Source organism: Colossoma macropomum, unplaced genomic scaffold, assembly GCF_904425465.1.
Source record: "Colossoma macropomum unplaced genomic scaffold, Colossoma_macropomum, whole genome shotgun sequence".
Classification (NCBI taxonomy): Eukaryota; Metazoa; Chordata; class Actinopteri; order Characiformes; family Serrasalmidae; genus Colossoma; species Colossoma macropomum.
In genome coordinates, this window is record NW_023494793.1 from 43,151,167 (window position 1) to 43,165,125 (window position 13,959).

Consider the following 13,959-nt stretch of genomic DNA (forward strand, 5'->3'; position numbering starts at 1 on the left):
TACAGCATACGTGTTCAAGTATACAGAGTATACAGTTTAAATGTTCAAGCATAGAGAGTTCCAGCGGTCCGAGCTGAAACACTCTTTATAACTTCAGTGTGAATGAACTGCTGCAGGCCGAACAGCCGGATATAAATGAAGAATTATGGAGAAATTTTGGAAATTCGGTGTTGTTCCCCTTTAAGGCTGAGTATTGCTGCATATACCGACGCGGGTCGCTAGATGGTCTCACTAGCTTAACAAACTTGTTGCTGCGAAGTCTCGCGAGATCCCCCGTGTGTTTGTTGTGTAATGGTGAAGCGGCTAACGGCTCCATTACAGAGAGAGAAGCTAACGCTAACAAACACTTTCACAGGCTCTCACACAGCGCGTTCTAGGTAAGGAGAACAAAATCATTCGTTTTCTGTGGTTGAAGATGTGGTCAGTCTCGTTAAACCCGGTTTATTTGTTTGTTAAGTGACTGAAAGGCAGACCCGGCGCTACCTCGGTTAGCCCGATAGCCGTTAGCAGTGAAGTTTGGTCGTTTGGTTTCTAGTTTCTAGTTTTCACTCCGCGGATGAGAAATTAAACCGTTTGTTTGTTTATATTAGTTTGTTTGCGATGTGAAGTGCAAGTTGTCCGGGAAATCTGTGGTAGATGTTCAGGTTAACACTAAGCTTCCTATTCGCCAGCTTCTTGTTTTCGAATTTCCCCGTTCCACCTTAAATGGTGCAGCAGTTGTATTAGGGCGCCCGAGGCAGCCCCGCTGTTACTGCTGCACCATTTAAGGTGGAACGGGGAAATTCGAACAGGAAGCCAACTTCAGGTTAATTGTGCTTCCTGTACTTATCGGTTGAGTATAAACACAGAGTTTATTTGGGTTTATTTCTAAAGTAACTGTGTCTGAAGTCTTTATTCTGATGAAGGCTGCTCGTCCTGCTTTGTAAACTTGGTTGTCGAGCAGTAAAATCATTAATCCGAAAGTAAGACTGTCAGCTGGTAGTTGTGGTGAACACTGTGGTTAGTGTGATTTACTCTAAGGTTCTCAGATAATTCAAGATAATTTTTGTTTCTCTTGTTTTGGTATTTGATTCGGTCGCTAGAAAGCCACGCTAAGCTGGCCGTTTGTCGGTGTTGTGATTAATGTTGGGACCAGGGCTGGGCAATATGACTGTGCATCGCTGTCGGGATAAATTAAGTATGTCACAATATGCTTTCCTGATCATATAGTGAACATCAGTACTGCTTAAAGGGGAATTCCGCCGAAAATTTCTGCATAATTCAGTGTTCGAGATGTAAACAGAGTGGTTTGGTGTGAAACGGTTCAGATGTCTTTACAGTGGTGGTGATAGGAACCAGGGGTCGCCATGACTACAACACAAATATAGACATTTTATTTACTATCCAGAACCACCAGTGAACCTACACGAGTCTTCTGAGCTTTTATATGGAATGTTGATGATGGAAAATAGTGATAAGTTTGAAAATAATAAGACTATTTAGCCACACAGTAAATTGATTAAAGTACATTACAAGCTGAAACTATCATAACACAGTGTGTCAGTCATCAGGCATTTCATGTAATAGCTTTCTGTGAAGGAGCTTTTCGAGGTGGACGTCTGGTTCCTATCGCCACCACTGTGAACGGAGAGTTTCGCATCAAACCACTCTGACTTTGTTTACGTCTCAACCATTTAATTTTGTAGAGTTCCCCTTTAAAAAAAACTTAGTAAAAAACTTGATAGTATTTTTTGAACGTGGCACTACTGTTTTTTTTTTTATCTGTTCCAACTGTGAAAATAAATAGTGTGTCATATTAGTTGTGAAATATATGTGTTGTGAAAAATTCTTGCAGAATTGTGATGTCATGTTTTTGCTATATCTCCCACCTCTAATTTGTACAGTTAATTAAGAAGTTTGGCTCATTTTAACCCTGTGAAACAGACTATCTAGCCATCAGTGATGCCTAATCCATATTTCTGTTGGTTCTCTGTCCTGCAGGGTTTCTTCCCGTCTCCGGCCCCTGATGTGTCCAGCAGGCCGGAGGGCAGAGCCGGGTCACGGTTCTCTGGGAAGAGTCGCCGTAAGGTAAGTAAATCAAAATGTTTTGGAGCAAATGCTCTTCCTCATGTCCTGCAATTATGATGCATGACTTTTTCGTTTACTCTAAAAACAAAACAAAAGGGTGGATCCTGGTTTCAGTGATGCTCAGAAGGCAGTTAGGTTGGGTTTAGTCACTGTAAACAAAAGTGGAGGTGCTTTAAAAAGAAGCACAGGATTCGTTAAAGGGCCCATTCTACGTTTTTCTTGTATCTTATCTTTCCCCATTGAGGTCCACTTATGAATTGGCATGAATGGTAGCCTAGTGGTAGGAGAGGTGATCCATCAGCTGTGAGGTTGTGGGTTCAAATCCCATGATCGACTAGGTATACCTGACACCTAACCCCACCAGTGCCCCAGGTGGTGCTGCTGTAGTGGTAGTAGTTATGCAGCAAAATGATGAATTTCCCTTTGTTGGACCAATAAAGTACATGACTTAAGTTTGTGTGGTTTTTATTTGCCAAAAATTGTTCTACTTCATTTTTTACATGGTCATTTTCCAACCTATCTGTATCACCTAGTCCAGGGGTCGGCAACATGCGGCTCTTTTCCCGCTTTGTTTTGGCTCCACAGCTGAATCAGATTTGTAGGTAAAAATAAAATAATCCTGCTTTACAGTAAAATAAAGCTCTGCTGATCGTTCAACACAGTTTAACAATAAATGGTCTTAAACTCTGGAGTTAATGTAGAACTGCTAATTCACCCTTTAACCCTGAAGATCAGCACAGACTGCTGGTCACCATAGCAATGCAGACAACAGTCTCGCCTAGATAGAGAGAAATAGAAGACCAACATCGATAATTTGGAGACGAATGGACTTATTTGCATTTATAATCACTCCAGCTGGTTTCCTGATACGTTTAATCTGCAACGAGAAACTGACAAACACTAAAAAGTCATGAGGCTGAAGTCAGATTCTCAATCGCCACCTTCTTATTCGAATTTTCCCGTTCCACCTTAAGTGGTGCAGCAGTTACGTTCTGGCACCTCAGGCACCATTTAAGGTAGAACCGGAAAATTCGAACAAGAAGCTGGTGAATGAAAAGCGACTTGTAAAAAGTCGAATGTTGAGAGACATTTTACAAGAAACTGTTCTATTTTTGTGGAAGAGTTTCCTGCTGGAGATGTGAGAAAAGCAGCTATAGCTGAGCTAAATGGTCAAACGTTACTGCAGTTAAATGGTCATAAAATGTTTTGGCTCCCGAAGTGGTTTGCTTTTTGTTAAAAGGGCAAATGTTTGGGTTGCCACCCCTGAGCTAGAATTGATACTGATATGTAAATGAGCTCTATTCTGATTGGCTGCCCAGTCTGGACTGAAACTCTCCTCATAACTTTAACATGAATTGGCAGGGCTGAACTGCTGTAAGCTGAATTAGCGTATCTATGAGATGTGTTGGATTTCGTGGCATCGCAGGAACAATGCATTCAGAACAGGCTGTTTTAAAGCTTAGTGTTATATACGGACTGTGTGGAGTGAACAGTGTGTCTTCAAACTTTAGTAATGTTTACGTACTGCATTAAACTCCTTTTTCGAAAAGGTAAGGAAGTTCAGTTTTCCGTGATATGGGCCCTTTAAACAGGCCGTGCATTTAAGACTGATATGTTAGCAAGCTCTGTTCTGATTGGCTGCCCTGCGTTAAAAAAGCAGCCCAAGTTGAAACACTCTTTATGGCTATGTTCACATTACCAGGCTGAAGTGGCACAAATCTGATTTTTTGCCCTAATGTGACTCAGATCTGATGTTTTCAGGGCTGTGTGGACACAAATCTGATCTTTCCAAATCCGACCTGAGCCACTTTCATATGTGGTCCTAGATCGGATACGTATCCGATTCGTTGCCATGTGACCTTAATGTGACGCTCAGATCGGAATTCATGTGCTTTTTCTCCTCTGTGCGTGCTCCGTCATTCAGCGTTACCATGGCAACAGCGCCGAACAGAAGTTAAAGCCTGTAAACGGTGGAAAAGCAGCTCATCTCACCTTTTTCTCCTTCGTCTCGCTCTTATAATGAAGCTGAGAGCTGATCAGAGTTAATTATCTTCTCAGCGAAGCTCGTTCTGCTCGTTAGTTTGTGCTGATGATGCTCGTGATTCATTCACGTGACGTTACTGAGTAGGATGAGCTCATGAGGGTCATTTCAGGACGCCGGTTCGTCACATTAAATGACGGATTTGAGTCACTTACTTAAACGAGTGTGAACCAACCTGTCAGAGAGATCGGATTTGAGCAATGAGACTTGTAATGTGAACGTAGCATATAACTTGAGTGGGCGGAGCTGAAGTGCTGTAGGCTGAATAGGCGGTTATCTGCAAATGTAATTGTTTGCATAACAACACAAAAACAGTGAATTAAACACAGGCCGTCTATGCAGGCTAGTTTTCGTGTTTGGACTCTTTGGACTGGAAAGTGATCAGTATGTTTTGAAGCTTTAACAATCTTTATATACTTAATTATTTAAAAATTAGTCAGGTAAGTTCTGTTTTCCCTAATATGAGTCCTTTAAAGACACACAAATGATCTCTGTTCTGGTTTGTCCCCTTTGTTTCGCTTCATTCAGAAAGCAGTCTGGGCTGAAACACTCTTTATAACTCGGGCGTGAATGGGCGGAGCTAATCTGCTGTCATCAGGAAAACGGTGAATTCAAAACAGGCTGGTTTTGCAGGAATTCCCTGTTGAAGCCTAAGCCTTCAGTTTCTATGAACAGTGTGGGAAAACAATCCAGAACGAACCGCTTTCTTGTGTTTTGGGTGAATCATTTTCATCCTTTCCAAGCCAGCGCTGCAGTCCGCCTCTGATGAACAGATGCACAGTGGCATTTCTGATTTTCTTTTAAAGCTGGTGCTTTTAAAAATCAGGTAAAAAAACACAGGTAATGTCTGATTAGCGCCAGCTTTGACAGATAGATTAGAGAAATAGGATGTATTGGTCTTTCTCTTTCAGAGACAGGCTGGCGCTTTGTGATTGACCTTTCAGAAGTCAGGATGAGGTCATGCTCTCAATAAGGGGAAATGTATAGCCTGCTTTCGTCAAGTGCATTTGAACACTTACTAAAAGAGATAATATCTATATAATTATATATATTTAGTTTCCGTATATGGACTGTAGAATGTTTTGAAACTTTGTCAGACTCTCTTATTTCAAAAAAAGCAAGGAAATGTTGATTTTAAATGATATACAAGCTTGTTAAAGGGGAGTTCCACCAATTTTGCTTAATTCAGTGTGTGAGATGTAAACAGAGTGATTCAGAGTGGTTTGGTGTGAAATGGTTCAGATGTCTTTACAGTGGTGGTGATAGGAACCAGGGGTCACCATGACTACAACACAAATATAGACATTTTATTTACTATCCAAAACCACCAGTGAACCTACACGAGTCTTCTGAGTTTATATATGGAATGATGACGATGGAAAATAGAGGCAAATCTGAAAAACTAAGTTTCCTTTGGGAACTATTTTTCCTCACTACGTCCTGCATGTATCCCTCCACCACAAATGGATCAAAATAAATTGCTCAACCTGATGTTTTAGGCCAAAACGTTATCACAAAACTATCATAAAACGAAGTCTGACATCCAGCAGTGAATTCATAAACATTTTGTTTAATAACTTTCTGTGAGGGAGCTTTTAGAGGTGGACGTCTGGTTCCTGTCACCACCACTGTGAACAATTCTGACCCTGTAAGTTTCTCTAGAACGGAGCGTTTCACACCAAACCACTCTGAATTGCTTTGTTTACGTCTTAACCATTTAATTATTAGGAACTTTTTGAAAAAATTGGTGGAGTTCACCAATAGAGGTGTATATAATTCGGACTGTTATATGGTAGATATTCAAAATAATGGTTCAGTCTTCCTCTGTAAGTGCAGGTTCCTCTGAAAGGGCAGATTGCAGATCGTTTAACCCCCAGACCCAATGACTTAAAAGCATTAATGAATAGTTGAGATCTCTGCAGCCTGCATGTGAGTGTTGAACACTGATAGATGTTTGTCAGTTTAAGAGGAACCCGTGACGGCTGGAATGTGCAGCATGTGAAATGTGAGCAGTCTCTATCAGTTTCCTTATAGGACGCTTTGTGCTTGTTAAAGGGCCCATATCCCACACGTTTCAAGTAGTTTCTATTTTCGTCTGAGGTCCACTTGTAACATTTGTGTGGTTTTATGTACTTAAAACATTGGGTCTCATTCCCCAACCGTTCTTAAATAGTAATTTCTTCTTAAACCCACTTACGCAGTTTTCTTAAAGACTCTGACATTCACCAGTGTTTTCTTATTAGGGATTTGTTCTCGGGTAAGAACTGAATCTACACTCAGTCTGATTTTTGCATATGTTTTTCAATTCACCTTTAATGGCACTTGTTTACAACATGATATATATCATGTTATATATCAAAATGCTCAGAATAATCTCAGCTCTCTCTCTGTAATGAAGCCCCATTTGACCTTGAGCACTGGGCAAAGAGATCATTCGACTCTGATAATTCGAAATCTGATATTAGAAATTCTTAATATCACTTGTGAAAACGTTTTTACTCAAGTGGACAAATTGTTTGGGCGTTTGAAATGAAAGTGTATGAATAAAATTTTTTTCCATATTCCTTTCGATCAAACAGGCTCTTTTTGTTAAGACTGATGTATGTAAATAAGCTCTGTTCTAATTGGCTGTAGATAGATGACATCTTTGTCGCTACTTTTCAAAACCGCCGCAGCAGCTTCAGCAGCTGTAAACTCTCTGCACGCCGTTTCACATGAGTCTCCGATGTGGACTGAATGAAGAATGAAGGGTTTCCAGCGTGATGGTCAGTCCTTAGTGAGTGTCCATTGGTCAGTTTCACACAGAATGTAGATGGACACGCGAATCCACCTGTTCCACACGGTGAGAGGCAGATGGCGTGTATCTCAGCCCCTCTTCATAGGCTCATAACTCCGGATGTGAGTCTCGTATGATCTCGGGATGAGATGGAATGGAAAGGGCGACTCTACAGATTCAGGAAGTGTTTGAACTGGATTTCTGTGCTGGATCATCACAAAGATATTAATAGGAACATCGCGAAACATCTAATTTGATGCGCCAGTGCGTTAGTCAACCCCAGAGGGTTAAGAAAAACTCAGGAAGATGTTGGTGAATGAGGCCCAGTCATATCTTCTCCACTGTTATTTCCAACCTCTCTTTATCCCTTAGAGTTAAATAGGCTGTTTTGTTTCTGTGCTTTTAAGACTAATATATGTAAATGAGCTCTGTTCTGATTGGTTGCCCTGTATTGCACCTCATTTAAAAATCAGGGCTGTAACCCCAGCAGGAACGTGCGGGGCTAAACTGCTGTAGGCTGAAATATGTAAATGTTTTTGTAACATCACGTGTTGTATGTGTAATGATATGATAAACATCAGTTAATATTATGGGAATCCGGTAGTTCTTTGTTGTTGCACTGGAGCTTTAGTCCATGTTTATAGGTAACAGTGTTTGTGTTTACATGCCATGATTTTTGCCAACCTGATTGAACACATTCCGATTATAGATTCAGACTGAGGTGTTTTTATTCTCGCTGTACTCAACAGTCTGATGAAAATCTCAGTTTACATGCTCACTACAAGTAATCCGATCCAAAATTACATGCATGCCTAGAGAAGCGCTTTGTGTAGAAGTTACCATGACAACCAGCATCGCGTGAGTCCAGTCAGAGTGAGATGAGCAGCAGTGAGCAGCGCTTGTGTTTTTAATTACTTTAAAATGACGTCAGACTCAGGAAAACGTCCTTCACATGTCCTTATTAAAGAAGGCCGAGAGGAAGACGTCGTGTTCTGAGACGCATAAGCTGGACGTCCGTCTCACCGCCGTCTTTTAAAGATCAGAGCATAAACTTCGTCTCCTCTGCAGACCAGTTTCTGCTCCGCCATGTTGAACGGTATAAACTTTCACAAACATGATCAGAACGGACTTAAACTTTCTGATAGGGAATGTAATCAGATACAGGCGTTTACACGGATATTATTCTACTATTCAACAGATTATTTACAGGATTACCCACCTCGATCAATCAGATAGAAACTGTATTCCGAATGGACTCAATTAGACTAGACTATTCCGATTGAAGTGTTTACATGGACGTTTTCTATTCCGATTGATCTATTAGTCGGATTATTAACTGATTATCAGGCTGCATGTAAACGTGGCTATTGTGTCAGTGTCTATTAGAGATAACTGAACAATTCCATGCACTTTGAGGCAAGTGTGGCATGATGTACGCTGCATTTACACTGTTCTTGTGCGCTGATGGCTACGTCTGGCGGAACTGACGCTTTCCATTGAAAACGAATGGGATACGTTGCGGTGCATCGGCGCGCCGGAGCAGTGTAAATGCAGCCTTAGGCCTGCAGTTAGCATCATGTTAACTTGTGGGCTATAAGCTTCTGTTACTTGTTAGTTACATTAGCCTTGTAGCTCCAGTGCTAAAAGAAAATAAGTAAATTTTAGACACCAAACATGTCTTTGCTGTTCGGTGACTTTTGGGGTAAGAGGTTAAAATTGTTGACCAAAAATGATCACTTTTTAAATTTCTCTCCGTTTCTGTTTATGTGCAGCTGATTGCCGTAGCAATGTGGAGCGGGCAGAGAGGAGAGGCTGCAGTGCCTCCAGCTGCACTGGACAATAGGAGAGGTCGGTATCGCTATCACCACCCAATTTTAACTCCTTAATGTCCATATCTGAAATACTATCACCTAATTTATCATTAAATTAAATTTTGGTAATTTAAGACAAAAGCAACTGATTGCGAAATTGAAAACAAATGTCTTTTACTAAATAACAGATAATAAAGAAGTCAGTTAATTTATGATATGAAACCTAAATCTAGACACAGGACTTAAGACTTAAATTTTATAATGGAAAATCCAAATTTGTGAATAAAAGTGTGAAAATTACATGTACAAAACAGTTTCAGATTATAAATGTATAATTATTAAAAATACCACCACATTAGATCACAGCAGGTTTTGTGGCATTTTCCTTATTGTGCTGCTTTAGTTTAACTTTAATTGTCGAATATGAATGTGTCAGTCACCACATTAACGCATGATGTATTGTGCTTCTCTCCCCACAGAAATATCATCTGCATGGAGGAATTTAAACCAGAGCAAAGCTGCTGTAAGTGTTGAATTAGCTGCATAAACACACTTAGCCTAAAGCAGAATGTGCACACAGCTGAGAGTGACGGCGTTTGGTCGGCGTTCTTGGTGCTGAATTATGAGTGTCCTTCTTCTGTTTGTCCTCAGGATTAAACCCTCACTGTTTTTGGCTCTTGGGCTCAGATTAAGACTAATTTAGTGTTTGTGGTCAGAGCTTTAGAGCTGCACCTGTTGCTGCTCTGCTGCTACTGACTCTGTAACATGTTTACAAAAGCTTAACTTGAGTATGTACATATATAATGTGTATGCGACACATTGTTACGTGTGTGTGTGTGTATTTATATGTGTATATGTACATAAATATATGTATGTATACATGTGTATATATATGTATAAATACACACACACACACACACACACACACTACATGATAAACAGACCAAAAGAAACAGCCCAAAATGACATTGGGCGGGGAGGAATCTGGTTCCATAGACTTACATTAAAAGTAAGGTAAGTTTTTTTTTCTCCTGTAAAGTTACCATTTTGGCAATACAAGGTTTTCTTCAAACAACAGCGATATGTACATATGAATATATGTATGTGTATGTATTTCTGTTTATAAGTAGTAAGTGTTTATTTGGTGAAAAAAAAACCACTGATATTAGAATAAATACAATTTATATTAATATAATTAGTGTGTCCGCCTGTTCCAAACCTCTCCTCCCAGCAGTTCAGTACTATCATGCTCAGGTGCCCACAACTTCTGCGCAATACTGCGTATATGGTACATATGGGAGATATGTAGGATCTAGCGTCCTGGCCCTGTATGAAAACAAACGTGTGTAATATTGTTTGGTGCGTGTGGTTTCAGTTGCGGCACATAGAGAACCGTCTGGAGGCCGTGGTCGGCTCAGGAGTGGTGCTGGACACTCTGATGAACACAGAGAAAACACCTGTCAGCGGCAGTCGCAAAGCCAGGCACAGAGGTAACATACACACACACACACACACACTCACACACACACACGAACTGAGTAAAAAATCCCAGTCTATTCCACTTAGAGCTCACACACTGACAAAGCCAGCTGCAGAGATGTCGAATATCCTCTCACTCGCAGAGTAACACTCACTGTCAAACCAGACACAACTGTTTACACACCAGTTTGAATCATTGAGAATTTTTAAATAATCAGGAAAAACCCTCAAAGCTTAACGTGGAATTCCATAGAATTTCTAAATTCATTCATTTTTCAGTGTTTGAGATGTAAACAGAGTGATTCAGAGTGGTTTGGTGTGAAATGGTTCAGATGTCTTTACAGTGGTGGTGATAGGAACCAGGGGTCGCCATGACTACAACACAAATATAGACATTTTATTTACTATCCAGAACCACCAGTGAACCTACACGAGTCTTCTGAGCTTATATGGAATGTTGATGATTATGTACATTAATATTATAGCATTATTTTATGTTATTTATTGTGAACTCTTATATTTATAATTTGTGGGTATAAAAACGCTATTATTATTATTATTATTATTATTATTGTTACATGTAGGTACTTTCCAGTTATCAACTTTTTTTAAGCAGGTAGTGTTCATAATTCTTCAAGTGTTGCATTACATTAAGTCTGTTAAGAAAGGCGGATATACTGTAATGTAAAACATTTTAGAAGGTGGCTCAAATTTTTTTCACATTCCATGGTATTATTATTATTATTATTATTATTATTATTATTATTTATATTCTCATTCTCCTTTTTGAGCCACTTGTAAGCCTTTTCTGTTGTTGTTCAGAGAGACGTGGCGCAGATGATTCCGCAGCGTCTAAATCCCAAAGGAGCCGAAACCCAGAAAAGAGCTCCCGCAGCCCCCTGAGGAACAGCACACAGGACAACAGCACAGAGAGACCACACACTCACGCCTCACACAGGTATGAGTTACGGAAAGAGTATTTCCATATATCAGTGCGTCTGTATGTGGGGGTGTCAGTATTTCAGTACACAGTCACTACATTGATTCACCATTATATTTCATTACATCAGTATTTTGGTACATCATCGTATCAGTACAATACTGTGTGTGTGTGTATCTATATGTGTGGGGGTGTGTGTGTATATGTGTGTGTATATATTACACATACACAACCTCATTTCCAAAAAAGTTGGGATGCTGTGCATAATGTATATAAAATAGAATGCAATGATGTGCAAATCATGTAAACCATATTTTTAAAGGAAAATATTACAAAGACATCATATCAAAGGTTGAAACTGAGAAATTGTTATTGTTTTTCGAAAATTATATGCCCATTTTGAATTTGATGCCAACAACATGTTCCAAAAAAGTTGGGATGGGGGCCTGTTTACCACTGTGTTTCATCACCTCTTTGTTTGGGAACTGAGGAGACACTGCTGTAGTTTTGAAAATGAAATGTTTCCCATTCTTGATTGATACAGGATTTCAGATGCTCAACAGTTCAGGGGCTCCTTTGTCATATTTTTCATTTCATAATGCACCAAGTGTTTTCAGTGGTGACAGATCTGGACTGCAGGCAGGTCAGTTTAGTGTTTCTGGATCCTGTTTATATTTGGGTTCTTCTTTGTGTTTTAGAGTTTTAATTAGCATTTGTGGATGCAGTGATGAACTGTGTTCACAGACAGTGGTTTTCAGAAGTGTTTCTGAGCCCATGCAGTGATTTCCACTACAGAATCATGTCTGTTTTTAATGCAGTGCTGTCTGAGGGCCCAAAGATCACAGCCAGCAAATACTGGTTTTTGGCCTTGACCCTTACATACAGAGATTTCTCCAGATTCTCTGAGTCTTTTAATGATTTTATGAACCGTAGATGATGAAAAGCAGAAGTTCTTTGCTGTTTTATGTTGAGAAACATTTTTCTTGAATTGTTGCACTATTTGATGGTGCAGTCTTTCACAGAGTGGTGAACCCCTCCTCATCTTTACTTCTGAAAGACTCCGCCTCTCTGAGATGCTCTTTACCCGCTTATGTTACTGACCTGTTGCCAATCAATTACCATGTGTTTTTTTTTTTTTTTTTTTGTTAGTATTACACAACTTTACCAGCCTTTAGTTGCCCCCTGTCCCAACTTTTTTGGAACGTGTTGGCATCAAATTCAAAATGGGCAAATATTTTTCAAAAAAAAATAAAGTTTCTCAGTTTCAACATTTGATATGTTGTCTTTGTACTGTTTTCAATTAAATATAGGGTTTAAATGATTTGCACATCATTGCATTTTGTTTTTGTTTACATTTTGCACAGCGTCCCAACTTTTTTTGGAAATGGTTTTTAATATAAGTGTGCGTGTGTGCGTGTGTGTGTGTGTGGCAGGGTGGGGGGGGATCGTCAGTATGTCGGTATATCAGTGCATCAGTACATTAGCACTATTCATGTGTGTATGTTTTTGTGTCTGTTCCAGGGAAGTGTCTCCTCCAGTTCCCCGCTGTGTTTCGGATCTGTCCGCCCCAGCGGCTCTGAGCGAGCAGGTTTATGAGCGTGACTCGCGGCCAGATCAAACAGCCGATCTGGACAGCACTCGCTCTTCAGCGCTGGAGAACACGACCATTCGTTTTCTCAATGACCCTCCTGTTCCAGGGTCGGTGGGGTCGGAGGTCAGGCCCGGCACGCTGCAGGCAAATGGCCGGGCAGCGGTACCGCCGACCTCGGTGTCGTCCAGCCCTGGGTCAGCATCGGTGCGGCTGGAGAAACTGCGTCAGCGGCGGACGGACGGAAAGCTGGAGAAGCTGAAGGAGCGAATCCGCAGGCAGAGGGAGCAGCTGGAGGAAGCTGCAGAGAGAGAGAGGATAATCAGCCATCTTGAGCAGCCGGTGGGCATCGGGGCGTCACTGGGCACCACCGTGCCCACCGCTAAAGTACGCAAGGTGGCACCTGCTCCACCTGCACCCATCTATAAAGGTAAGACAACAAACGGAGGGTGTCTACACTGACTGGGGCAGTCATGGGCTGGAGGTTAGGGAACCAGCCTTGTGACCAGAATTAGTTTAATTTTCTGTTTTTACTTTTAAAAATAATTTTCAATTATATCTTCTTTCTTTTAATATCTTGCATTTTATATTTTATGTTAGATATATTATCTTTTTTTTGTATATGCACCATTAGGATTGCTACCCAATTTCATTGTACCCTGTGCATTGATGATAAAGAATTTTGATGTGTGTCTTTGTATGATGTCTTTAGGTCTAAAATACACATTTTTGACAGAGCTTTTCCAGCCATCTTGTCCAGCCCTAGTTTGTCTGTAACGGTACAGGAGTGTGGTTTGTTCTTGATGTTCTGAGGTGATGTCCATCTCCTTGCAGGATTTAACACGAGCGAGACTACGATCCGCACAGCGGATGGGAAGGTGTGGGGGGAGGAGGAGTTCCACAACTGCAGCAGAGAGTTCTACATGCATCAACTCTTAGGTACTCATAGAGTCTCTGTGGGACTGATTATTTAGTCCCGCTCTCTTCGACATTCTGCACTGTTTCTCTCTCTCTCTCTCTCTCTCTCTCTCTCTCTCTCTCTCTCTCTCTCTCTCTCTCTCTCTCTCTCTCTCTCACGCCTCCTCCTTTTTCTCTCTACCAAGCTTTTTTTTTCCTCTTTCTTTTTCTTTCTTTCTTTCTCTCTTTTTAATGCCCCACTTTTTGTTTCTCTACCAACCCTTTCCTTTGTCTCTCTCGCTCTCTTTTTCTTTTTCTTTCTTTCTCTCTCTCTTTCTAATGCCCCATGTCTCTACCAAC

The 13,959-nt window shown here is 40.6% G+C and overlaps 1 protein-coding gene across 1 annotated transcript in view; it reads left to right on the plus strand.

Moving 5' to 3' along the window:
• The first annotated feature begins 272 nt into the window (after positions 1–272).
• cep350 (centrosomal protein 350) overlaps positions 273–13,959 on the plus strand; it is an 85,441-nt gene continuing 71,754 nt past the window's right edge. The window contains 8 exon segments of the mRNA XM_036579617.1: positions 273–377; positions 1,981–2,067; positions 8,657–8,732; positions 9,175–9,218; positions 10,071–10,185; positions 10,997–11,132; positions 12,636–13,132; positions 13,537–13,641. Of these exon segments, the coding sequence (XP_036435510.1) occupies positions 8,672–8,732; positions 9,175–9,218; positions 10,071–10,185; positions 10,997–11,132; positions 12,636–13,132; positions 13,537–13,641 (958 nt within the window). The 5' untranslated portion in view covers positions 273–377; positions 1,981–2,067; positions 8,657–8,671.